This window comes from Strix aluco, chromosome 18 (genome assembly GCF_031877795.1).
Source record: "Strix aluco isolate bStrAlu1 chromosome 18, bStrAlu1.hap1, whole genome shotgun sequence".
NCBI lineage: Eukaryota > Metazoa > Chordata > Aves > Strigiformes > Strigidae > Strix > Strix aluco.
Genome location: NC_133948.1, coordinates 1,519,207 through 1,544,248, shown reverse-complemented (window position 1 = coordinate 1,544,248; position 25,042 = coordinate 1,519,207). Strand labels below are relative to the sequence as shown.

Genomic DNA, 25,042 nt, shown 5'->3' with positions numbered 1-25,042 from the left:
GGAATCCTCTCAGAGGACACAAAGGGAAAGATTTCTAGTAGTGACTTCCCTAAGTGTATAAATGAGGAGGGAATGAGCTTTCAAGAGAAGCTTTTTGAAAGCAAGAGGCGTCAGTGCTCACCTCACGTTTGTGGGTGGCTCTCTTCCAGATTCAGAAAAGGCATTCGAGTGGCAGTATGGATGACCGGCCATCGCTGTCTGCCAGGGACTATGTGGAGTCACTGCACCAGAATTCCCGAGCCACGCTCCTCTATGGCAAGAACAACGTCCTGGTGCAGCCGGTAAGTACCTGCTGGGGCATCTGGGCTTTGAAATGCTGCTCTGCTCCCCGCCAGGTAGTTCTGTCCCAAGCGGCGCTTTGATGGGGAGAAGCACTGACTCGTTTTTAATCTGGGAAGGCAGTGACTGGGCTGTGTTTGTTGAGGTTCTGGTGATGTGGATCCTCCCAGCAGAATGAAGAGCTCTGCTTTTCTGTCCGAGTAGAAGCAGGCTCCTCTCCCTGACCAGAGGCCACAGAACCTGCCTCCTGTCCCTTTCTGCTTACTCTAGTTGAATAAATGAAGTGCAAACTGCTTAGGTGGAGCTGTCGAGTTTGCCTCAGCTGGGCAGCTGCTCTCGGCCCTTTTCCCAGCTGGTGAGGTGTCCCGTTGTCTCTGCTGGGAGGTTTTGCAGGGCTGCTGTGGTGAGCGGGTGGGCTCAGGGGCAGCAGGCCGGGCTGTGCTGGGGTCCAGAACTGTGCTCCAGGGCACGGCTTGGCCTCGGTGCTCTGTACTTGTGGCATCACCCAGCCTGCTCTCACTAGCTCGCGCTCTCCCTGCCTTTCACTTCCCCAGCGAGACGACATGGAGGCGATCCCGGGATATCTGTCCCTTCACCAGACTGCTGACATCATGGCACTGAAGTGGACTCCCAACCAGCTGATGAACGGCTCCGTGGGCGACCTGGACTACGAGAAGAGGTGACTGGCTCCGAGTGCGCCCTGCCGCGGGGCAGAGGGGAGGCAAATGTTCCCCGGGTTCAGAGCTTGGATCTGGTGTCCATCAGTGAGTTTTCCTACTGACTGCAGAGCAAAGCAGTCACCCCCGGGTCTGTAACAGGGGAGGGGACGGGGAAGGAGGCCCGAGGCGGTGGGGGAGGTGGGCTGTGGGAAATGGGGTGAGGTGCTGTGCTAGTGCCCGTCTGCTGGGAAGCGCTCAGCGAGGGAGCTGGGGGGTGCTTGTTCTGAAAGATGCAAAGTGGTTTCATTTACTGCCCTCAGGGGTTTTCTCAGGAGAATGCCCTCTCTACCCACTCCACAGTGCTTTCAGGTTCATCATGGTTATTTTGATCTGGGGAGCTGAGTTGCTCATAAACAGGGGAAGAGTATCTGCAGAGAGAGGGGCCGTGAGCCGTTCCCAGATAACCACACCCTGGTCACAGCGTGCGTGCCATTTTGTAGTGCTGTTTCGGTGCAGTCTGCACCTGATCCCACGGGCAGCTACTCAGAGTCCCTTGGGTTCAGCGGTGTCCCTGGAGCTTGTTCCCCCAGGAGGGTTGAAGTCTGCTTAGTTTGCTGGGCAGGGTGTATTGCCATGCCCCATTGCCTGGGATTGCCTCACAGACTGCGGGGGTTTCTCTGATGGCTGCAAACAAAACGAAAGCAAACAAAATCCCTTTCCATCAGCAAACACTTCAGGAAAGCTGGAGTGTTTAGGATGCTGATTCTTTAATCTAGGATAAAGATCTTCTTCAGCAAAACTTGTTTTCAGTTTTGTTTATTCTCAATTGTAGTTTTTTGGGTTTTGTTTACCTGTGTTCTTTTCATCTCCCCTTTCTTCTTGGCCCCTGGGCCATTCCGTTATGCCTGGTACCCTGCCCCTAAAATGCTATTTTCATCTCCACACTCCTTTTCTGAGTTCTTGACTTGGGCATCAGCCTAAGCTCTAAAACTTCCCAGTGTCAAGACGTGACCAAGGAAGAGAGGAGTCAGATGACAAAGTAAGTATGAATCTACGAGGAGTGACTCTTACACACCCCTTCCCATCCTTAACTGTCTTCATGAGCCTTTATTTTAAGCAATATTTTTGTAAAGTGACAGGTAATGCTGCTCAGAATCTGGAAATTGCTTTGTTGCAAAGAAGTAGGATGTTACTAAATGCTGACACCCTCCCAGAGCAGTGCTCTTGCTAGGCTCCCCACTGAAATGAAACCCTGCGTGAGGCCACGTGTGTCCTGGCCAGATCCTCTTCCCCGGTTTCCTCCTGGTGACCCTCTGACCCTCTGCCCTGTCCGGTGACCAGCAGCTCTCCCAGCATTTTCTAGATTTGCTCAGGCACCTCGAGGTGCCTGTGCTGAGGGAGTGCAGTTCTCAAACAGAAGCAAGTGGGACCAAATGTATTTTCAGCTTTGGGAAAAAAAAAAAAAAATTGTGAGGGTTTATTTCCCCTTCTACTAGGGACAGGAGCTCAGCAGGGCAGCCCAGGCTTGGACTGCACTGCCACGTTCCCTTGGGGCTCTGGGGCTGCTCCCACCAGGTTCGTGGGGTTCTTCCAGCACCGCAGCAGGGTGGGGAGTCCATTCCGGGGTGCCCAGAGGAGAGTCCTCAGCTCTGCAGGGCTCCATGTCCCTCCCTGCCCTTGCCAGGATCCATGGGGACATTGTCTGTGTCTGGGAATGACATGAGGGTAAAGAAACAGCCCAGGGCAGGTGGGACTGGACTTGTCCTGGTTGAGCTGTAGCGGCAGGGACAGTTACTGGTTCTGGAGAAACATTGTCACTCGGGCTGGCTTCGTGGCAGTCGTGGTGCTGCTGGGACCTCACCATTTCTGTAGCTTCCCCTGGCGCCAGGGTAGCTGGAGGCAGGGTCTGGAGCTGATGTGAGGAGCAGCAGAGCCTCCTGCATCCCTGAAGCTCACAGCTTCCTCTCTTTCTCTGTTCCAGCGTGTACTGGGACTACGCCATGACTATTCGCCTGGAGGAGATCGTCTATTTGCACTGCCACCAGCAAGGTAAGGCCAGAGCGGGGGCTGCTGGAGGCTCTTAGCGCCCTGACATCAGATCCCTCTGGGGATGTTTTGCTTCTGCTCCAGGGCAGATGCCCAGAGCTCTGGGCAGTCACTAGTGTGTAAATGCTTCTAGGGAAACCTTTAAACCAGCTCCTGGCTGTGGTGCTTGGCCAGGCAGTGCTCCCTGCAGAGCAGTGCTCTGTGGTTTTCAAGGGTGTGATCTCCCAGACCAGCCTTCTCCAAGGCCCCAGACTTGTCATGGACTTGGAGAAGAATCCGAACAAGCAGGAAAGTCTTTCTTTTCCATACCAGAAAGACAATTCCCTGAGCTTTCTTGCCCGCCCTCTGCATTTCTGACTGGTAATGTTTCCCCTCATTCATGTCTGTGTCTTCTCTCTGCTGTCACCGTTGCTAATAGTAGACAGCGGTGGCACGGTTGTCTTGGTGAGCCAGGACGGGATTCAGAGGCCCCCGCTGCGGTTCCCCAGAGGAGGGCACTTGCTGCAGTTCCTGTCCTGCCTGGAGAACGGCCTCCTGCCCCACGGGCAGCTGGATCCACCCCTCTGGTCGCAGCGGGGAAAGGTAGGCACCCCGAAACCGGGCTTGTTCCTTGCGCTGTGTCTCAGAGCGGAGCTGCTGGGGAGGGACCCTCTGCTTGATGTTAGCGGCTGCTGCATTTTAAACAATCCCCCTCCCAAAACTAGGAAGGAAGGTGGGCTTGAGGTAGGGCGGTTTGGTTTAGCTCAGGGCCTTGCCCAGCTAAACAGACCCTTGTGAGCACATCAGAAGGGAGGTGGTGTGGGAGCGGTGGCCATGGGGCGCCGGGGGATTTGGTTCTCCCTGTGCACAAACAGGCTGATAGATCCCCCGGGTAATTGAAAGCTTAATCCAAAGGCTGCTGCAGCCCAAGGAACATGCAAACCTCATCCAGGCTGATGAAGCACGCGCTCTTGTTGGGCAGGAGTTTGGCAAGCAAAGCAGTGGCTACGCTGGCCCGCGTGGTTGGGCGTGGGGCGGCTCGTGAAGAGCAGGTTTTGTTCACTAGGGGAAGGTGTTTCCCAAGCTGAGGAAGCGAAGTCCCCAGGGCTCCTCCGAGTCTGCATCCGACAAGGAAGATGATGAAGCCACAGATTACGTTTTCAGAATAATCTACCCAGGGACACAGTCGGAATTTGGTGAGTGCGTTGGCAGAGAGGGGTTCAGGTGGGTTATGGGGGGGTGTGAGCAGCCGGGGATGCTGCACTGACGGGCACGTGGCCCATCATGCCAGGAAGTGGCCCAGAGAAACGGGCTTTGCCTGTGGCAGTGCTGCCTTTTGTTCAACATCGTTGGTTTGGGGCTTTTATTTTCTTGTTTTAACCTTCCACTTGCTACCACGTCCTTCATTTCTGCAGCTGCAGGCTGTGACTGCCTTAACGGTTGGAAAAAAGAATTCTGGTACATAATTTGAGTAGTAAAGTTCACTTTGGTCACGTTCCTCGGGGTCACTTTTCACCATCACAAGCCTCCAGGGCTGATTCTTCTCTTGCTGTCACCAGCAAGTGCCACATTAGATCCAGTGGTGTTCCTTCAGCGTTGCTTCTGCAGCGCAAAGGAGAGGTTACAGCACCCTTCTTTCTCTGTGTGCTGCCAGGCTTGACCCCCGTGTCTGCTCCCTTGCTCACGGCACAAGGGAGAGGATGCTGCTGGATTCACCAGACCAGAAATTGCTCTTAAGGGCTGGTTGGGAATGATCTGAACAATGTGCTTGCCTGAAGTGACTGTACATTTGTCCTCACTCTTCTGTGGGATGCTAAGAACAATTTTTTGACCCCTGGGAATGTTGTAGATGACTATAAGGGGGAAAACCAAGAGAAGACTTGTGGAGTGCTTTTAAAAAGCTATGAAATTTGATCAAAACCTTGTTGCTATATTTTTGAGGCTAGAGCGGGGCAATCACATCTCCTGTGACTCCTCCATAACATCAGTTAAGATTATACTTAGTTCTTCCTGCCTTTAGCTGACTAACACAATTCAGTGAGTCAGATAAAAATCTGAGGCTAAAATAGCAGATAGAAATGCTCCTTTCTGTAGCTTCCTTTTGATCTACCCCTTAAAATTCCATGCTGGGGGCCAGATTTTCTGTGAAATGAATTGCTGCAATCTCCTCAGCTGGCATCATCAAAGTCTATGTTGTTCCTGTGGACCTTCCCAGAGGGGGGTGGAACTGCATCAGTTCTTCTTCTCTACAGATTCTTCCTTTCTCCCCTTTCATTTGTGCCCTTGTCCTCTCTCTGTGTCTCTAGTTACCATTAATGGTAATTTTCACCCATTCCTTGCGTCTGTGGTCTCCATCACTGCTGTGAGAGGGAAGAGCACGAGGACTCCAGCTGCGAGCACGATGGTGGTGATCCCTAAACGATTTCCGAGTCTCCCCATCACGTCCCGACCTCCCCTTGCCTCCCTGGGGACCACTCGGCATCAGTGTAATGCGGCTGTTGTTTGTGTCTGGTGCTACTACTCTCCTGTGTTGTCACTTGACAGTCCCTGCAGAGGTGTCCCCTGTCCCTGCTGACCGTCACCGACCCATCAGCACCTGCTCAGTACGGGGGAAATAGGAATATTGCAACATTTTTCTTGCTAGTATCAGTTACTCAATATCACAAGCAGGGAGGGTCGCTGAGACCAAGGGTGAGCGAGGAAGCCCTCTCCCAGCTGGAAGCTGGAATTTCTACCACAATTTAATTCCCAAGGAGGAGCAAATAGGATGATTATTCATGAATCTTTTTCAGCATCCCACAGTTCACCTTCATCACGATGGCCTTTTTCCTAGGGAGGCCCAAGACCGAGGGGCAGGGGCTGTTCCAGGCCAGGCCCCCCCTGAGCGGGGGGCTCGGGGGGCTGCCCGTTCCCCTGGGCTCCCTGGTGCCCGGCCGCTCTGCGGGGCGGTACCTGCGCAGGGTCCGAGGCCCTTCCAGGAGCGCTTCTGAGTTGAAGCAGGGATTTAGCAAGTGACAACATGACAAGCTACTTGCTCCTGCAGTCCCTCTCAACTTCTTCATTGAAGTCTTTATCTCCTGTCTTGTGATTTGGATGCTCCCGTCCTTCCCACAATCTTGGGTGGGATCCCAGTGTTTGAGAGATGGGGCTTTTCCCTTCCAGTGATCTGCTCTTCCTGGGACAGCGGGTGATTTCAATCATGGTTTTTGCGTGACAGTCTGTTGCAGCCCCTTGTCTTGAGTCTCTCTGGGTTGGCTGTTTGTTTCTGCCTTGGTTGGCACTTGGCAGTTTGAGATTAGCTTGCTGAAGGCACTGTAGTTAATTAACAGATGGTTCTCTCTCTCATCAATGCTCTTTGTTTCCTTCCCCCTCTCTTTCTTTTTCCTCCTTCCCCCTCTCTTTCTTTTTCCTCCTTCCCCCTCTCTTTCTTTTTCCTCCTTCCCCCTCTCTTTCTTTTTCCTCCTTCCCCCTCTCTTTCTTTTTCCTCCTTCCCCCTCTCTTTCTTTTTCCTCCTTCCCCCTCTCTTTCTTTTTCCTCCTTCCCCCTCTCTTTCTTTCTTTCCTTCCCCCTCTTTCTTCCCTCCCCTCTCCTGAGCTCACCAGTGCTGGTGCTGTGATTACCTGCTGTGGGTCCTACCTGGTGGCTGGACTCTCTTTGGGAAGTGTGGGATGCTGCATTTGCTGATCAAAACTCTCCTCTCAGTTGACCTCCCGTGGCTCAGCTGACTCCAGGGCTGTGCCAGGCGGCAGCTGATGCTCCTCTCCGCCCTCTTACAGTGCCCCAGGACCTGATGGACGCACCGGGCGCTGGCCTGCCTCCCATGTGGCAACCCAGCACCCGCAAGTCCTCCTGCTCCTCCTGCTCTCAGAGCGGCTCCTCTGACGGTGGGCCGTCCAACGGCTGCAGCCACGAGAGGTACGACGGCTCTGCTGCGCCTGCTTGGAGAAACACGGGTAAAATAAAACGAGGGTCACAGGTGAAAGCCCGGCGGGGTGGCTGAGCGAGAGCAGTTATGGTGCAGGTGGTGTCTCCAGCCTCACACTTGGCTCAGTTGTCCAGGGACCGTTTGCAGGGACCAGTGGGACATGAAGTGAGGCTTGTCCCCTCCTCTGGGATGTCTCAGCTGCTCTGTGCAGCAGGAATTGCTGCTCTCAAGTGGGCAGAGGTCCTGTAGTGCTCCTCTGAAGGCAAAGCTGGAACAGCCAGGTCAAAGCAGGGGCTGAGCGAATGTGTGGGAGCGATTCCTCTCCTCACATCCTCTATGTTTTTATTGGCAGAGCTCCGCTGAAGCTCTTGTGTGACAACATGAAGTACCAAATCCTCTCCCGGGCCTTCTATGGCTGTGAGTACTTGGCACATCCACGATGCCTTGAGACGCGTGATGGGCAAGGGCTGAAATCCTGGCCTTGGGGCTGGGAGTGGTGCTGGGGTGGCTGGGCGGTGGCCAAGGGCACTGGGACCAGCCTGTGGCATGCAGGGCCCTGTGTACACACGCTCAGGGTTGGAAGCAAACATCTGAAATGAGATCTGGGGACTTCAGCCCAGCGAGCAGCAGTGCTGGTGCTACAAGGCGATGAGATGCCGCCCTGTCCCAGTAGACTCCCTGCTTTGCTGCTCAGGCTGGGTGCAGCTTCCACGGGTCTCCTTCAGGGACGAGATGGATCAGAGCTTTCCCCTGCCCTTTGTCCCCGCAGCTCCCCGCCTTTCCTGGCTGAATATTTGTTTCTGCCTGATGCAGGGCTGGCCTATTGCAGACACCTCTCCACGGTGCGAACCCACCTGTCTGCGCTGGTTCACCACAACATCGTGTCTCCTGACGTGCCCTGCAGCGCCAGCGCGGGGCTGACTGCGGACATATGGCAGAGATACCTGCAGGACAGCACGGTAGGGCCAGCGCTGTGGGGACAGGCCAGTTGTGGTGGGCTTGGGATGGCCAGGGCAGCGTCGCTTAACCAGTCGTAGCATGGTAAGGTAAAGCAAATTGAGGAATTCCTTGAGAAGTGGGGCAGCCTGCCCCAGCCTGCACAGAGCACAGGGCTCCTAATTCTCGACACGAGGGAGCTGGAGAATGAAGGCTGCTCTCCATAGCATGTGTCTGCTCGCAGCCTGTCTGCAGCAGCCTCTGTCACCCTGAGTGCTGTGGTCTTGCGGGGGGTCCCAGCACACTGTTACAGTGGGATGGCCAAAAAGCTGCAACCGCTGCCACAGTCCTGATGCGCTGCCGGGGCTCAGACTCACTTCAGGGGGCTGTGGTGAGCCAGTGTTGCCCCAAAATGTCCGTCCACACGGGCCCCTGGCTGCGCTTAAGCCCAAGTGGAGCTCTGAGAGCGCAGCCGCAATGAACGGGCAGGGAGTTTGCGGGCAGGCAGGGTCTGGGCAGCACCCTGGGTGCTGAGGGGTGGTGTGGCTGGGCTGGGGTTGCCCTCGCATCCGCCAGCTGATGGGCTGCGGTCCTGGCTGCGTCCGCGCGCTGACCCAGAGCTCTCCCCGCAGAGTTACGAGGACCAGGAGCTGCTGCGGCTGATCTACTACGGCGGGATCCAGCACGAGATCAGGAAGGCTGTCTGGCCCTTCCTTTTGGGCCATTATCAGTTCGGGATGACGGAGGCAGAAAGGAAAGAGGTTGGTCTGGGTGTGCTGCCGGCTCGGCAGGCCGCTGTATTGCCCTGGATATTTCACAGCTTGAAGTGTCTGTGTGAACCCACGGGGCGTTGGGTCCCCTCTGTACCGCGGCTGTAGATAGGAGGTGGGAGAAAGCCCCAGGTAAGCAGGAATTCACAGAATCATCTCGCTTGGAAAAGCCCTTGAAGCTCCTCCAGCCCAACCATGAACCTCACCCTGACCGTTCCCAACTCCACCAGATCCCTCAGCGCTGGGTCAACCCGACTCTTCAACCCCTCCAGGGATGGGGACTCCCCCCCTGCCCTGGGCAGCCCATTCCAACGCCCAACAACCCCTTCTGCAAAGAAATCCTTCCTAAGAGCCAGTCTAAAATTGATAGGACCAAGCTCAACACTCCCCTGTGTGAGTGCAGCTGCTGGCTGCTGGCGTTCTGCGCACCTCTGGAAGGCAGGAAGGAGATGGATGGTTGGTTTTCCATCCTAATTTTTGTGCAGTTTTGTGGGTCAGGCTCTGGCTGGCGCTGTGCCGCAGATGGGTGACTTTAAGTCCCACCTAGCCACAGTTAACACGAGCGTGCGCTTAACTGCTCTGTGCAGGGCTGTCTGGGAGGGGCAGGAGGTGCTGGTTTCTGGGCTCTCCTGAGAACAGCCATTCAAAGACCCTCCCTCTCTAAACGCTGCAGGCTGACGACCAGATCCGCACGTGCTATGAGCACACCATGGCGGAGTGGCTGGGCTGCGAGGCCATCGTCCGGCAGCGGGAGAAGGAGTCGCACGCAGCAGCTTTGGCCAAGTGCTCCTCCGGGGCCAGCCTGGATTCCCACATTCAGAGGATGATGCACCGCGACTCAACCATCAGCAACGAGGTGAGGGTGTGGGGGGCTTGGGGAGGCTCCTGTGCTGCGGGGAGGGACGGAGGAGACACGGTTCTTGCTCACCCTTCTCCTCGCCTCTCGCCCCCGTTGCGAGTTAGGGTTGGAGCTTTCTTACCTGTTTCCTTTCATCTGCTCTGATTTAGCAGCAGGGGCAGCATCTGCTGCAGTCTGACCCCAGTTTGTGTGCTGCTGCACTGATGCAGAAGTTTTGGTCTGCAGCCTGAATTGAGGTCTTGGGAGTCAAACAAATCTGCTTTGGTTCTTGCAGCCACAGTATCTGCAGCGGCGCTGAACTGCTCTGCATCTGTGACCCCGGGTCGGGGTGTGGGCACAGAGGGTCTGAAAGCCAGAGAGAGGGCAGGGAGTCAGCCAGGAGCCCAGAGCTCCTTCGTGGAGCTGCTCCAGGCACTCTCACCAGTCCTGTGAAAAGTTCCTCATGGGTATTTCTGGACAACAAGAGATACTTGTTACCTGGTTCGCGCTCCTGGTGTAAAACTTCCATGGAAATCAGGGTTGAAGTAGCAGAAGGGAGGAGGACCACGTTTCTGGCACTGAGGGGCTGTGAAACAGGTCAGTGGGCTTCTTGGCTCCCTTTTCCATCAGCTGCTCAGCACAGAGGAAGCCTGGGCTGCTGCCTGTAGGCAGGAGGAGCGGGGTGGCTCTAGGGCTGGCTCTGAAGGAGCCTGCAGGGCGCGGGGCAGCCTCGTGCCGTGATGGGACAGAGCTGGGCCCCAGCACCCGGCTCCGTGGGCCTGGCTTTGGCAGTGCAGTGAGGAGTTAGACCCACAGCCCAAAGCAAAGGGTGTGGAGGGAGAAGCCTGTTAAAGGAAAGAGAGTCCTGGGTACAGAGTCCAGGGAGTGTTTCTGTGGGGGTTTTGTCCTTGGAGGAGAAGAGCGTGGCACAGCAGAGCGAGCGGTGCTGGGTTATCTGACCTCGCGCTGCCACACCGGAGGGGAACAGAGGGCAAGCCTGGAGACTTCATCTGCTTTCCTCTGGGGACTTTGCATGGATGCTTTTGGAAAGAGATGAGCTCAGCCCCAACCATGCGGGCTACGGGTGTGTAGAGAGAGGGAGAGAGGCAGGGAGGCGAGGCCGAAGCGGGCTCTGTGTGTGGATGACACGGCTCTTGCAGGGGATGAGCAGGGGTGGGCTGCACGCCCGGCGTTGCTGAAGCCCTGGGAATCATTCCCATCCCCTCAGCACCTCCGCTGTGGTGGTTCTTTTGCATCCCAGTCTGCCTGCTCCAGGAACATGCGCTGGGAGGGGAGCTGGCAGGGTTAATATGTGCAGAGGTTCACCCTTTTCTCAGCTCAACCTGAAATTTCCTGTTAGAAAACGCTCCCATGGTAATGGAGGAAAACTGTCACCCTTCCTCTCTCCATCAGAGCCCTGCCCAGCAAACACCCACAATAGTAGGGTGGGGACAACTCGCTGCTGCTGCTCTGAAAGTGCCTGTTTTCTTAAAACCCCATTGTTTGTGCGTGACGTCATTGCAACGCTCCGCACATCCCCACAGCCGAGCAGCTGCAGGCTCCTGCGCGACGGCCAGCCTGGAGCAGGGGCGGCTCAGCTAACGGGCAGGGCTCACTCAGAGGGAGTCCACGGGGCAGGAATCCACGAGGCAGGAAGAGCACTGAACTGGTCACTGCAAAGCCCGACGCTTCCTTCTGTGCTTCAGCTGGAAGCTAGAAAAGAGTGCTGTTGACTTTTAGAGGGGCTGCCTCCGCTGAGTCTGGCTTGAAACATCAATATTTGTCCTTTAAGAAAAGAAAAAAAACATTAATATGCTGGGAGGGATTGTTTTATAGCCTGTGACTTCATCCTTTATGTAAACTAAGATGGAGTGAGCCACATTGCTGCCAAATTAGGACAGAGATTTGTAGAAATTTGCGCTCCAGGGAGACAGCGTGACCTCTCTGTAGGCCAGAAGAAAGCAGTTCCTTTCAGACCCAAACATACAGTGTTTGAACTGGATTGCCCTGGGACGGGACTTTGTTTTTTGTCATCTTCTCCAGCAGTAAATGTCAGTGGCGGGCTGAGGCGGGGTGCGGCGCTGTGTCACAGATCTGCACGGCAGAGTTCATGTCATGTGAATGTATTTCATGGGTCAAATATGAGAATTTATTGGAGGCGTTTTCTGCTCGTTCTTTACATGCAGATGTGCCCACCTCTGATAGCATGGCTTGAGCCTCCCCCCACTCCAGACACCACGCTCTTTGCCTTCTCACTGGCCTTTTCCCTCTCTCTCACAGTCTTCGCAGAGCTGCAGCTCCGGCCGACAGAATCACGCCCGGCTGCAGAGCGACTCCAGCTCCAGCACGCAGGTGAGCGGCAGCACTTTGTCCCCTCTTGCTCGTTCAGACACCGGCCGCCCTGGATGCCCTTCACAGTCTTTTCCAACCGAGATGATTCTGTGATTCTGTGACTGTGGGCTCTGAGTTGTGCAGATGACCAAGCTCTGACCTGCCAGATCCAGGCAGAGCAACCTAAAGGCTGAGGACGGCCCAGAAATTCCTCCAAGAGTCTGGTTAAAATGGGGCATGAGAGCTTGATGCTCAGGCTGAAGCTCTCTCTCACTATAGCCAAGATGTGGAGCCACAGCCAGGCACAGCACTAGTAAGTTTAAAACGCCCTCAAGTCCTCTGAGCTTTCTTCCAGTGGTTGCTTGTATGAGCCCTGCAGATGTAGAGCAGATCTTCCTCCCTCCCCACACTCGGGAACACGGGCACTACGTCCCCAGGAGCCACGTTCCGCAGTTTAACTGCAGTTTCTCTGCAGCTCCTGGGGCCGTGATGCCCACGTTCCCAACGGTTTGCTGAGTGCAGGGGGGTTGCTGGCTCTCACGGGGCTCTTGGCTTGTGCTTTGCAGGTATTTGAATCTGTTGATGAAGTGGAACAGATGGAAGATGGCAAACAAAGCAAGATCCCCAACGGGACGGTTCCCAACGGCACGTGTTCCCCCGATTCTGGCCACCCCTCTTCTCAGAACTTCTCCATCGCATCGGGATTCTCAGAGCGCAGCTTCAGCAACGAGGACAGTGCCCTGGAAACCAACAAATCCTCGGCCAGCTCTCAGGGAAAGGCCGGCGGGTCCGATGCACCAGGCCCACAGGACGCGGATGGTGCCCGGCAGGAGGAGAAGCTGCAGGGCCAAGACAGCCTGGAAGGCGAATTTCCCCCCGCTGGAAGCGTGGATTTTGTTCCCGTGGGTGAGAGCTCGTCAGGGGTCCTGCGAGATCGTGAGGCCGTGGCTCTGACTGTGGTAGAGAGCTGGGCAGACAGCGAAGCTGAAAAGCAAAGCTTGGTGGAGAGTGAAGATAACCTCTCCGAGGAGCCGGAGATGGAGAGTTTGTACCCGCAGCTGGATTCTCTGGCTGTAGCTGATCTGGCCAACAGCGAAACCTCTGCTGTCTCCTCATCGGGTGTCACCTACTCGGTATGTACAGACTCGTTCACTGCGTGGGGTTCTGCCTGGGTGCCCCGCTACTTACCTGCATTTCCCCTGTGCTAATCCTGCAGTTGTGAGTGCAGGGGCTGTTCACCTTCCTCCCAAACCCTGCCCTGTCACTGCGCTGCCCTCGCAACTTTCTTTTTTGGTTTTTAGTTGAAAACAAATCAACTTGGCTTTTGTTTTGGGCAGCCAGAGCTACTGGACATGTACACGGTGAACCTGCACCGCATTGAGAAGGACGTGCAGCGGTGTGACCGCAACTACTGGTACTTCACCCCCGCCAACCTGGAGAAACTCCGCAACATCATGTGCAGGTGGGGGCGGGCGCGGGCTCCAGGCGCTGGGGCTTGGTTTCCCTGAGTTCACCCTGAGGCTGGAGCCTCAAACTTTATTCTGATTACTGAGTTTCACCTCTGACTTCCTCCCCCAAATCCCCTCATCGTCTCCAAGGACCTCGTGGTCACCAGAGCGAGGAGTGCAGCGTCCTGCCGTGTGCTGCTCTGCCCCGTGGCTGGGTTGGTGGCCCAAGCAGGAGGCTCCCTGGGGCTGCCCGGCCATGCTGCCTCACAGCCTGAGCCCAGCACAGCCCTCCTGCTCTCCAGAATATATCCAGAAAATGTTTTAATGAGGATCAGCCTGCAGAGCTGTGGTGCTAATGAGGAAGTGCCTGAAGCAGCCGAGTGGTTAGTGCCTACCCTGCAGACAGTGATACCTGGGTGTGCTTCTGATTCTCTTTGCTTAGTCCCTGTGACTAAGAGGTTGCTGTGTGACATTCACCGACTCAATTCGGCTCTAGCTCAGCAGCTGCGGCTGCTTCAGGGGCAGCGAAGGCTAAAATATTATTACTCATCTTGCAAATATGAGGAGAAGCTGGTATTTCATTAGCGCTGTCACTTCATCTGACAGCCCGAGTTGGAGATCTCTGCTGAGATGAGACCTACAAGACAGCAGAGTTTGGAAAACTAGTGGGCAGGATGGAAAAGATCGTTCCCTTGTGCCAGCAGCAGAGCTGAGCCCTTTCTGAACACGTTTTGACTTGCTACCAAATATGGGAAGACATCTCTGCCGGGCCGGCGGCTTCCTGGGACGCGGGGTCCAGGGAGGCGAAGCAGGCAGAGAGCGCCAGGAGGATGAACTGAGGGGGAAGGGTGAGAACGAGAGATAAATTAACACGCTCTTACCAGTCTCTGCCCTTTGACCAACCGCCCCACCTTGCTGTGCCTTTTGATTTCACTTTTCCCTGCGCTGATTCCTGTGTGCTGGCCACGGCACAGCCCTGGATCAACACCCTCCCGTGGCTTCCCTGAAAGTCACTACGGGAACTTAATCATTTACAGGCCGCTGGTGGAGGGACGGAGCACGGGTGTAGCAGAATAAACAGGCCTGATTTGCCCTGCCCGCCGCCGTGCGCTGGCGGCAGCGTGGGGGAAACGCCGGCGTCCCGGGAGCGGAGGCAAGGGCACAGGCGAGCGAGGTGGCAGGCGGTGGCACGGGGAGGGCTCACAGGTCGCCTTTCCTGCTCTCTCCCACAGCTACATCTGGCAGCACATTGAGATTGGCTACGTGCAGGGCATGTGTGACCTGCTGGCCCCTCTCCTGGTCATCCTGGATGACGGTGAGTGGGTGGCTCCACTCCGCTTGCCCCACGCCTTTGTGGGAGCGTGTGGGGGGACATGCTGGGCCCTTGGCAGCGGGAGGGTCCCATGTGCAGCGTGGAGCGGCTGGGGACGAGGTCACAGAATCTTAGAATCACAGAATCATCTGGGTTGGAAAAGCCCTTGAAGCTCCTCCAGCCCAACCATGAACCTCACACTGACCGTTCCCAACTCCACCAGATCCCTCAGCGCTGGATCAACCCGACTCTTCAACCCCTCCAGGGATGGGGACTCCCCCCCTGCCCTGGGCAGCCCATTCCAACGCCCAACAGCCCCTTCTGCAAAGAAATCCTTCCTAATAAGGTCCCACTTGTCCTTGCTGCTGTCTGACCCCCGGGAGCCCAACCTGGGGACAGCAAGTACCTTTGGCAGCGTGAGGGCTGTTTCTGAGGCCAGACCCCTGGCTCTGTGTGCGGGGAGGGGTGTTCCTGCTGCGGGGGGGTGGGGATGCGGGCGCAGCTGCAGCAGAGCAGTGACTGTCTCCCCTCCCTGCACAGAGGCTCTGGCTTTCAGCTGTTTCACGGAGCTGATGAAGAGGATGAATCAGAACTTCCCCCACGGAGGAGCCATGGACACCCACTTTGCCAACATGAGATCTCTGATCCAGGTCCTGGCACAGGGACGGGGCAGCCTCTCAGGCTGGAGTGGGGAAGCTGATCTTGGGACAGGGGTCTTGGGGGGGCTGAGAGGAGTTTTTGGGGGTGGGAAACAAGAGGGACTATAACGACAGCCTGGAGCAACGTGTGCCAGGGCTGCCAGGGAGGGAGGAGCTGCGTGGAAGGTGCTGTGGTGCAGTAGGAGAGCAGTGGGCACGGAGGGAGGCAGAGGAATGGCTGGTGCCTCCGCTGCGCACTGATGAGTTTTCTTTTCTCTTTTCTTGGCAGATTCTGGACTCCGAGCTCTTTGAGCTGATGCACCAGAATGGTGATTACACCCATTTCTACTTCTGCTACCGATGGTTTCTCCTGGACTTCAAGAGAGGTGTGTGCTGGGAGGGAGGCAGCTGGGAGCAGCAAATGGGGAGGGAACGCAAGGCCTGCCACGCTTCTCAGTACACCCCGCAGCTTCGGTTGTTTGAACTTCTGTTTTTACCATGTGCTCCTGTTTTGCTTTCCCTGGTAGATTTGTGGCTGACTTTTCTAGATACAGAACCTGCTGTTCCAGAGCTGCTGCTGAGCCTCCACCGGGTTTGTGTCCCGAAGCCTGTGCCACCCGCCGCAGGCCGGAATGTTTGTCTCTCAGATGCTTATTGCTTCCAACTAGAACAGGTTCTGTGGGAAGAAACCACCCAGTGTGTCCTCCCCATGCTGCCGTGCCCGCTGTGAGCCAGGACGGTCGTAAACCCACGGCTGGGGTAGTAAGTGCTGGGCTTTTTCCTCTGTTAACAGAGCTGGTGTACGATGACGTGTTCGCCGTCTGGGAGACCATCTGGGCAGCTGCACACGTTTCCTCTGCACACTACGTGCTCTTCATAGCCCTGGCTTTGGTGGAAATGTACCGGGACATCATTTTGGAGAACAACATGGATTTTACAGACATCATCAAGTTTTTCAACGGTACAGCTTGTGTTCTGTTGGGCTGAATTTGTGGCAGCTGCTCCGATGTAGGCAGCACATATCTGTCTGACTACAGACAGTCATGGCTGGGCCATACTGGTAAATGTTGTAAAACAAACAGAGCAGCGTGTGGTTGTGCGATGCTGGTGCTTGGAGCACGATGGTAAAGAGACCCCTTGCCCCAGCTGGGCTCGGGGGGGTCTGGTGGTGCTGTCCTTGGCAACGGCCCACCTTGCTGTGCCAAAGGGAGCAGGGAGCGTAGCTTGGGCTTCCTGCTGGCTGCAATCCCGAGCTGGGTGATGGTGGCTCTTCAGTCGGGCGTCCCTGCGAGGGAACTCGGGCAGGAATTGGCAGCTTGGGCTGAGCTGCAGAGTGCTGCGAGGCTGGGGCTCCCCACGAGGCGCCGGGCCGCTCGGGTCTAGCCCCTCTGGGTGTTCCTTCTGTCTCTGTTCCAGAAATGGCCGAGCGACACAACACCAAGCAGATCCTGAAGCTGGCTCGGGACCTCGTCTACAAAGTCCAGACTCTGATTGAGAACAAATGAAGGCCGCGGGGAAGATGAGGCATCCAGACGAAGAGCTGGGACTCCCCTTCGATGCTTCCTCCCCTTCTCCTTTTTCTCCCAGTGCCACACCTGTGGAAATAAGGTAGTTGGACACACGCTGCTGTCTGTACTGGAAGTACCCTTAGCTCTCCAAGTGCTGTGGTCAGTGTTAGGTCCGGGGGCCCCGGCTCAGCTCTTCGCAGCCTTCTTCAGTGACTTAACCAAAGATCCGTACGATTGCATTTCGTTGCTAAGGACTCGCTTCGGAAGCAGGACGCGGGCAGTCGCTGCCTTGCCTTGCTGCAGCAAGCGGGGTCACCCCCCCCCAACCAGCGAGGCGGCTGCCAGCGGCGCGGCTCAGAGCTGGGGGTCTGTGAGAGCCGAGCTGCCGGCGCTCCTCGCGCTCGACAGCCTCTGTCACAAGGAAATAAAGCTGCTTCCTCACACGCCGTTGCCCGGTGGCACGGGGAAGCCGGGGCCAGCCGTGCAAGCCTGGGCAACACCGGGGTGCTGCCAGTGCTCACTTTCTTACCAAGCTCATGAGGTTCTGCCAGGAACAGAGAGGGACTTTGATCACGGAAATTCCCCTTCTTTTGATCTTGCCCCTTGATGCATAGCATCCCCTTTAGTATTTTTTTTTTTTTTTTTTAGGGCTCTGTTCTCTCCCTGGGATTTTTATGTTGTTTGTTACTACAGTATCTGAGCACACAAGAGTTTCATCTCTGGATGGATTTTTAGAAGAGCTCTGAATTCAGCATTGGGTTTTTCTTTCAAAATCCAGCCTCTGTAACACTCTGAACACTGGTAAATCTGGTCCTAACCTCCTCTGGGAACTCTAGACTTGAGGTTTTCTCACCTGCCTTACTCTAGCTGCTCGTGTTAGGAGTCTGGTCTCCTTATGGTCCCTCTGCAGCCCCTGTTCGGGGAGGGCTCCTCGAGGGGCAAGTCAGAGCTCCGACTTCGCTGACTGTCCTGACTTTCCCTCTGGAGGTGCCCATCTCTTCCTCTGTTAATTAAAAGACCAGCTGCTCAAAGCTAGCCAGTGCAAACAATCCCCTTGGTGCCTGCAGGTTTTCTGTGTGCTTCTGGGGCTGGCTACAAAGCCCCCGAAGTCCACTGAAAGTCTCCAGTTAGGTCTTGGTGGGCTTCTTTCACATGCCTGTGAAGAGGAAAAGAGCCCAAGGTCCCTGAGTGGTCTTTGCTTTTGGAAGATGCACTTTTGCGGCCGCTTTTCCTGCAGTGGCTCTCCAGTGTCGCAGCCCCTGGAGCACACTGCATGAAGTGCCTCTCCAGCACTACCAGCGTGAGAGCTGAGCTGCTGTGCCGTGCCACGGCTGCGCGACGGAGGGTTTGGATTCATTTTTCAACTCAGGTAAAAACAATAAAGGGAAAGGAGAGAGGCGGGTTGGTGGTAGGTCCACTTCAGCCAGGGAGGGCTTTGTCACGGCCACAGGAGGCTGCCGTGAACGTGTGCTTTCAGCAGCAGGGAAGATGCTGGGTTGTAGCTCTCTCTAAGGGTACTTGCTCTCAAGTTTTGCTGCAAAAATTTGTGTTCCCCCTCCGTGCGATGTGTGGTGTGTGTGCGTGCTCTCCTCCTCCCCTCTGCGAGATAAGGCCCTGCTCTTCTCTTGCTGTTGGAGTGCTGCTCACCAGAAGGGAAAAGGGGCCCTTCCCTCCTTCTGTGGAACATCTGTGTGCTGACTGTGTTTTGTATTTATTTGTGGCATGTGTCAGATGTTGCTTGCAGAGTCAGATGTAAATCTGCAGAAGAGAAAACCACTGTTTAGAACAGTTCTGCAGAGCGTGCTGAGGCGGTTTGCAGTTTCTGAGCAAACGGGCTCATCTGTCTGCAGTTCTGGGACACGGAGGCTGCACTAGAAAAACCAGGGAACGGTAGTGAACTGAACGCTTTGGGGAAGAGGCTGCAGCAGGGGGTCAGAGCGGTGGGGAGCCCCTTGTGTCTCTCAATCCCAACAGGCAAGTGTGTGCCAACAATCTCAGAAAGGCTTTGGAGCAGTTTTCTGCAGCAGATCCCCAAAGAGCGCTTGGTCTGGGGTAGCACAGGAAACAAAAGCTTCAAATCTGCCAGGTCGCGTGTGAGTCTTTCATCTTTCCACAAAGCAGAGCAAAAAGCTCGTGCCTGCCCTACCAGGCTGTTGCTGTTCCCTCTAGGTCCTAGGACAGGTAACAGTCGGCTGCATCACCCTCTCCAAAGGGGGGAGTGCTCTGTCCTCCCCTCCTGCGGGACGGGAACCAGTAGGTCAGCTTAAACACGGTCCTATCAAGCAACATCACTGACACTTCATCTTTCAAGCTTCTGTTTTTCTTTCCTTGGTTTTTAAACAAAAACAGCCAAGAAATTCTGCACAATATTTGCTGTCTGTATTAACTGAGAGTGTCTTTAGGCCGCTCAATAGCAGTGTTTTTTGAATAACTTCTGGGGGGGAAAAGTATTTATTTATTGATTGTACATTACTGTGTGTCCTTGTATACTGAAGTGTGTGAGTGTGTGTTGTTATGCAAATGGAGATATATCTTTTCAATGTTCTTTCCGATATCTTGTAAATGTTTACCAGAAAATCGTGTCTATATATAATATATATATACAGTATAGAGAGAGAAGATGTGAATTAAGTGGGTTATTTTTTGAGGGGGGGGGGGGGGGCGGGGGAGAAGAAATCTTTTGCTTCTAAGAACTGTGTGGTTTCTATAGCACCTATTCCATGATGTGCCAATCTGTCACTGTCTCTGTGCTGTGAGAATTGTTCTGGTATGGCAACAGGAAGCTCAGAGCAGAACCACTGTCATCGTGTCAAGCTTGGCTTGATTTTACTTCTGACTTTAAAACTGGAAAAGAAGAAAAAAAGGGAGGGGAAAAAAAAAATGGAGGAGAAAAAAAAAAAAAGCTTTGTTCCAGCTACAGCACTGAGTCAGGCTGTGCCTGCCCCGAGATTGGCTTTGGGTCAGAACAGTTGCAGAGTTGAGGGTCGCAGAGAAATGGGATAGCCCAAAGAATATGGTATGAATGTCAGGACTAAGGTCCTTCCCCTTTGCAGCTGATCGTACCGTTTGTTAGGAAGGGGCTTTACAGGAGCTGTACAGAGCCGAGCTCTGCCGCAGGCAGTGCCCCCGCGCACGGCGCTGCCCCAACTCCTCCAAAAGTCAGCGAAAACCATCCGCTGCCCAGTGCTCTGCGAGGCCTCGGGGCTGAACCTGAGCTCCAGCTTTGTGTCCCCGTGCAGACCTGAGCCAGAAGCCCTGGGCCGTGTCCAGCTCTGCGCTGGTGGACGGTGCTGCTCCCCCACTGCCTGTCCTGCCAGACCCTGCCTGCGCTGCTGGCATGGGCACAGGCAGGGCAGCGGCTGCGGGACGTCCCAAACAGGCTGTGTGTGATAGTCCCTGCGTGGTGTTGAGCATCTTGGAAGCGGGGCGGGGGCAGGAGCTGTGTCCTTGCTCAGGTCTACCCACAGGGAGGCAACCCCAGGAGCCTGGGGCTCGAGATCTGGTCGATGGTTAAAAGCTACTAAAATTTCAGCAAAGGTTTTTGTTGCGCAGCTGTTTGTAGGCCCTCTCCTGCCTGGCTCTGCCCCTCTGCCACATCACCCTGAGGTAGAAGCGTTACTCCGGGTTTCCGACAGCGTGAATCCTCGTGGCCCTGCGCGCCGGCACGGCTCTGTCCCGGCTGTTCACCGCGGAGGGAGCAGCCGGTCGCGGGGGAACGCGTTGCCCATGTACAGTCACTTTCTCTGGCTCCTCCGGGGAGAGGAACGTCTCATCCCAGCAGCTCCGCGCAGCTGAAATGCAGCCCCTGCCATGGCGCTACGAGCTCTGGGGGACGCGGGGTCGAGCTGCTGTGCCTCCTGCTGGAGGCCACTGCGTCCCCTCATCCCGCTTGCCCCCGGCCCACGTTCCCCATCCTGGGCCACTCCAGAGCTGAGCCCCAGTGAAGGATGGGCCGAGCAGTTCCACTGGCAGAGCATCTGCAGGGGGTGTGGGGTTTTCGCTTTATCTTTTTTGTTGGAGCTGCTCAGCTCGCAGATAATCCTGGTGTGTTGAAATACAGAGTGTTTGTGCCCCGTGTTCCCCCACGGGAGCCACTAACGGATCCTCTTTCTGCATTTGAGCTTTCTGCTGATGCAACCAACCACATAACTCTTGGTCCCCATCTCTTAGTGTTACTCATGTGAACGCTTTAGAAGTTGTCTTTCTTCCTAAATGTGTAATTTTTATAGGCCTTTTTCTCTTACTGAGTCTCTCAGTTGCTTTGCTATTAACATTTTTCGTGAAGGCTGAGAGGGTTTCTTGCACGGGAACTTCTTGCAGCCACCTGTTCTGCTCTCATCCAGCCTCATACATTCTGAACGTCCCTTAACATTTCCAAATATTCCTTTTATTCTAACTAGAGCCAGCAGTAGAAGTGCAGGTCTCAGCAACATTGTCGCTGAGAAGTAAAAAACAGATGAAGAGCAGTGACTGCTCTTGGTGTGGTGCCTTGGAATCGCAGTTCTGGGGGGCACCCATCCGTGGGCAAGCTGAGCCCATCCCTAAATCCCACCCTGGAGGCACAAGCCTTGTGGCCAAGAGCAATTTATGGGATAAGATTCTTCTTATTCTTTCTCCTTTATTTATTTGTTTACTTATTTTAACCTGGCTGGCTAGTTTTCCTTCCTTTCCCCATTTATTTTAAGTAGCTGGCTAATTCTCTGCACTGGGAGCCACTGTGGCAAACAGTCCTCAAAATAGTTATGGGACCAGTTTCAGGATTCTCATCACATAAGTTTGCTTTAAAAAAATACCTTCGGCTGTCTTAAATTGCTGCTCTCTCTTGTGGCATTGCTGTCCAGCTAGTGGTAGCCTCAGAGCCTGTTCATCAGTGGGGCCAAAATGATTCTCATTTCATCTAAACATCTGTCAAATATCTTTCACTCTGGGAATTTTCACGAGTACCAAGCAGTTCTGGGCACATTTTCAGCATTTTACTGTCGCGTGAGCACAAATTGATAGTGAAGGAGCACAACTTACAGGTGAAGTGAGTTTTCTAGCAATATGGAAGGGTTATAACTCTCACCAGAACCAGTTTTCAGAAATTCTGATAGAGGTTTTCAGATACCGTGAAGTGGATAAAATGCCACTCAGTGTTCCCTGCTCCTTCAGGCGCTCCAGCGATCTCCACTCGAGGTCGTTGCCCTCGTTGCCTGCCCTCAGATAAACACACATCGCTCACTGAGGCACCTGAAGTCTTTGTGCTCCCCAGTCACACCACGTTTATGTTTTATGGTGGCAGTGGGCCAAAGTTAAGGTGGTTGTGGTGCCGTAATGTTTGGGTTTCTTCTAAACTTTGTCTGAATCCTGAATTTCCTGGAGAATGTACGTTGATGGAATAGCCATAGCAGTCTTTTAACAGGTGTCTCGTCTTAGATTAGTGATAACCCTATTCAACCTTAAATTCCCGTTCAGTGGTTTAAGAACTTACTTTTTTAAATTGATTTTGCACACGGAGGCGGAGCTGTGGGTGACAGCCTCTGCTCCTGAGGTGCTGGCACATGAAGGGCCGTGTCCCCACCGGCTGCGGGGCCGATCCTGCAAGGAAGGCCACTTTTCATCAGCTTTTTTGTAAAAGCACCTTTTAAATTTTTTTTTTTTAATAAGTCAAAGCTAAAATTTAAACTATGCACAAGGTCTCAAAAAGTACGTGGGAGTTTTAAGAATCGGTGTGGCTTCACTGCTAAGGAAGTGAAAGAATTGAAAATCCTAACACTGGATACTGAGATACTAAAAACTTCGTGACTATGTAAGAAGATTTACTTAAACTCTTAGAAATTCAGTCTCTTCTTGGAGTGTGATTCCCAGGAGCCAGGGAAGGAAAAAGCTGGTTTTCACAAACAGCATTAAGGAAAATTTTGTTGAAAATCCAACTCGGTTGTAACCTTAGACCCACGATTGTCGCTTCCCGAGGGCTCAGGTGTGTTCTGGAGGGCTTGGCGGGGCGAGCGGGTGGCGCTGGGCTGTCACCCTGCTGCGGCTCTCGGGGACGGGGGTTACCCCTCAGTGGCGGGGTTATGAATGTATCTGATGTACCCGCACTAGACTTTTATGTTGCCCTACACTGAATTGCTGCTTTTCTATGTTGGATGCCATTTTGGTCTCTGGGAGTTGCTCTATCTGAGCTTAATGAGCACTACAGCTTTTAATCTATTTGTAGGAGTGCTGCTAATGTTCTTAGATTATTTGAATTCCACACTGTGGTATAATATCTGTTTTATATTATTTTATTCATGCTTTTTTTTTTATGTAAACTGTTCCTTATTGTTGTTCAGAAAGGAAAAATTAAAGCTCTATTCTCTATGGTTAATGTATTTTCAAATCAATAAAATCCTGGTGGTTCTTTACGGCTGCGCAGTCCCTGGTAAGACAGCACGTGTGGGGTGTACCCTGACAAGGCAGCGCTGGGGCCTTCAGCAGTGCTGCTGCCGAGAGCACGGGGGGAACTGCTGCACCCAAAAATGGGGAGCGGGGGGATGCTCGGGGGCTTTTCTCCTCGTTTTGAGGACAGATTTCTACTTCCCTCCTCAGCGTACCTGCTCCTTGTTGCTAGAAAAACTACGAGTTTTTAATGAGTGCTCAGAGCCACAGCAAAATACCAAGTCCTGTAACAACTTTGGTCTGGGAAAAGCTCCTCCCATTGCTGAATGCGTGTTGGTAAATGCTCACTGCTGCCATTAATGAAACAGTAATTCCAGTGGAGTTAATCTGCACTGAGCTATTTCTGTGCTCGCTAAGCTGCTGACAAGGAATTTTTCAAAGTCAGAATCAGCGCGTGGCCTGAGATCTTCTAGAGCAGAATCTTTCCCTTCCCTCCTCCCCCTTCCAGCCCCTCCGCAATGGGGAGCACACGGTTATTTTCAGAGGTTACCGGTAGCTCCGCGCAGCACCGCAAGGGCTGTGGGGTTTAGTTTGGGCTCGCTCGCTGGCGAGGGGAAGGCCCTGAGCAGGGCGGGATGCTCCTCGGCAGCCCAGCGGGGCGGGGGGGCTGGGGCCGAGCTGCTGCTCCTTCCCCCCAGGAGGATTTTGGGCTACCATCTGCTCTGCTTGCTTGCCAGACAAGTGACTCGTCTGGGACCAAGGCCAAGTTTGACCAAGACCCTGTGTGTGCGGGATGGGGGAGCTGAAAGGAGCTGGGCCGTGGGGGCAGGTGGGAGGGCCGCAGCGATGGACTGGAGGGGTTGGGGGGTGGCTGGAGGGAGCTGGGGAGGCACCACTGGGCACCTGCAGCCCCCCGCATCCCCCCGCCCCGCGCTCACTGGTGGCGGCTCTTCCCCATCGTTGCTCTTTCTCAACCCCAGACCCCGTGGCAGCTCCGCGCACCCTGTCCCCTTCCCGGAGCCCCTCCTCATCCTCGGGGGCTGGAGGACGGCTCAGCCCCGGGGTCCTGGTGGGAGCCAGGTGAGGAGCACGAGCCGTGGGATCCCCAGCAGCAAGGGGGATGCTGGCCGAGCTGTGGTTTTGAGGAGATCTGTATTTTCTCATCGCTCCCAGCTTTCAGAGCTCTCCCCTGCTCTTCTCAAGTCCCTTCTCCCCGCTGTCCCCTCGTCTCCTTTTTGCACTTCTCCCCTCTTGCCGTGCTGGCTTTGTTCTGCGTTGCCATCCTCGCTCTCCCTGATGGCATCTCTTGGCCTTCGCGGCCTCGCTGCACTCAGACCGTCACCTCCGTCCTTCCTCTCGCTGTGCCCCTCCCTGGTAGCGTGGGGAGTTCAAACCGTGAGGGTGAAGGTGAAATAGAGCACTTCAAGAGGAGGAAAAAGGCTGCCAGTCGCTAGGGACAGGCTGGGCTGGCTCCTGTGCCCGCGGGGAAGTGGTGGAGGGCCCTGGGGCGAGGGCAGCTCCTGGCCGTGGTGGTGATTTTTTATACCTGCGTGTGATCCTCCGCTGACACAGATGGGGTGTGCGGAAGGCAAGGGAGCGCGCTCTGCGGTAGTGCCTAAAATGACCTTGGACTTGATCTCGTTAGCTTGCCTTGGTTATTTCCTGGGTCTATCTTTAGACCTTTAAACCGGTCGCGATATGAGGGGCTGCGGCGCCTTTCTCGCTGCAGGCGAGCGGGTAACAGGAGCCACAAGTTTTTCATTAAAAAATGCAGGGAGGGTGAGAGGAGAGCAGGAGGAGCCGCTCGGGGGTCCCTGCCGGTGCTCAGGGCTGGTGCCTGTCACCTCCGGAGACCCCAGAAGGTCTTTGGGTGCTCAGGGGGGGCTTCCCCAGGGAGGCTGTCACGCGTGGGAGCGGGGACGGGGCGAACCCGGGCCCCGGGAGCCGCCTCGGAGCGACGTCGTGTGCGTGTGTCGGTCCCGCAGGGCGGGTTTGCATCAGCCCGAGTGTCGT

The 25,042-nt window shown here is 54.9% G+C and overlaps 1 protein-coding gene across 5 annotated transcripts in view; it reads left to right on the top strand.

The window, feature by feature from the left end:
- Nucleotides 1-23,055, top strand: part of SGSM1 (small G protein signaling modulator 1) — a 47,244-nt gene extending 24,189 nt beyond the window's left edge. The window contains exons 8-26 of one of the 5 annotated variants that reach the window (XM_074844093.1): nucleotides 150-281; nucleotides 834-958; nucleotides 2,920-2,987; nucleotides 3,403-3,566; nucleotides 4,030-4,159; nucleotides 5,270-5,449; nucleotides 6,740-6,878; nucleotides 7,241-7,305; nucleotides 7,702-7,847; nucleotides 8,457-8,585; nucleotides 9,268-9,450; nucleotides 11,713-11,784; nucleotides 12,330-12,896; nucleotides 13,101-13,225; nucleotides 14,444-14,526; nucleotides 15,064-15,173; nucleotides 15,451-15,547; nucleotides 15,955-16,122; nucleotides 16,578-23,055. In XM_074844093.1, the coding sequence (XP_074700194.1) occupies nucleotides 150-281; nucleotides 834-958; nucleotides 2,920-2,987; nucleotides 3,403-3,566; nucleotides 4,030-4,159; nucleotides 5,270-5,449; nucleotides 6,740-6,878; nucleotides 7,241-7,305; nucleotides 7,702-7,847; nucleotides 8,457-8,585; nucleotides 9,268-9,450; nucleotides 11,713-11,784; nucleotides 12,330-12,896; nucleotides 13,101-13,225; nucleotides 14,444-14,526; nucleotides 15,064-15,173; nucleotides 15,451-15,547; nucleotides 15,955-16,122; nucleotides 16,578-16,666 (2,772 nt within the window). In that variant the 3' untranslated portion in view covers nucleotides 16,667-23,055. Of the gene's footprint in view, nucleotides 1-149; nucleotides 282-833; nucleotides 959-1,914; nucleotides 1,978-2,919; nucleotides 2,988-3,402; nucleotides 3,567-4,029; nucleotides 4,160-5,269; nucleotides 5,450-6,739; nucleotides 6,879-7,240; nucleotides 7,306-7,701; nucleotides 7,848-8,456; nucleotides 8,586-9,267; nucleotides 9,451-11,712; nucleotides 11,785-12,329; nucleotides 12,897-13,100; nucleotides 13,226-14,443; nucleotides 14,527-15,063; nucleotides 15,174-15,450; nucleotides 15,548-15,954; nucleotides 16,123-16,577 lie in introns of all 5 variants that reach the window. The other 4 variants (XM_074844088.1, XM_074844087.1, XM_074844092.1 and 1 more) reach the window with 4 other exon arrangements.
- Nucleotides 23,056-25,042: the final 1,987 nt, after the last annotated feature.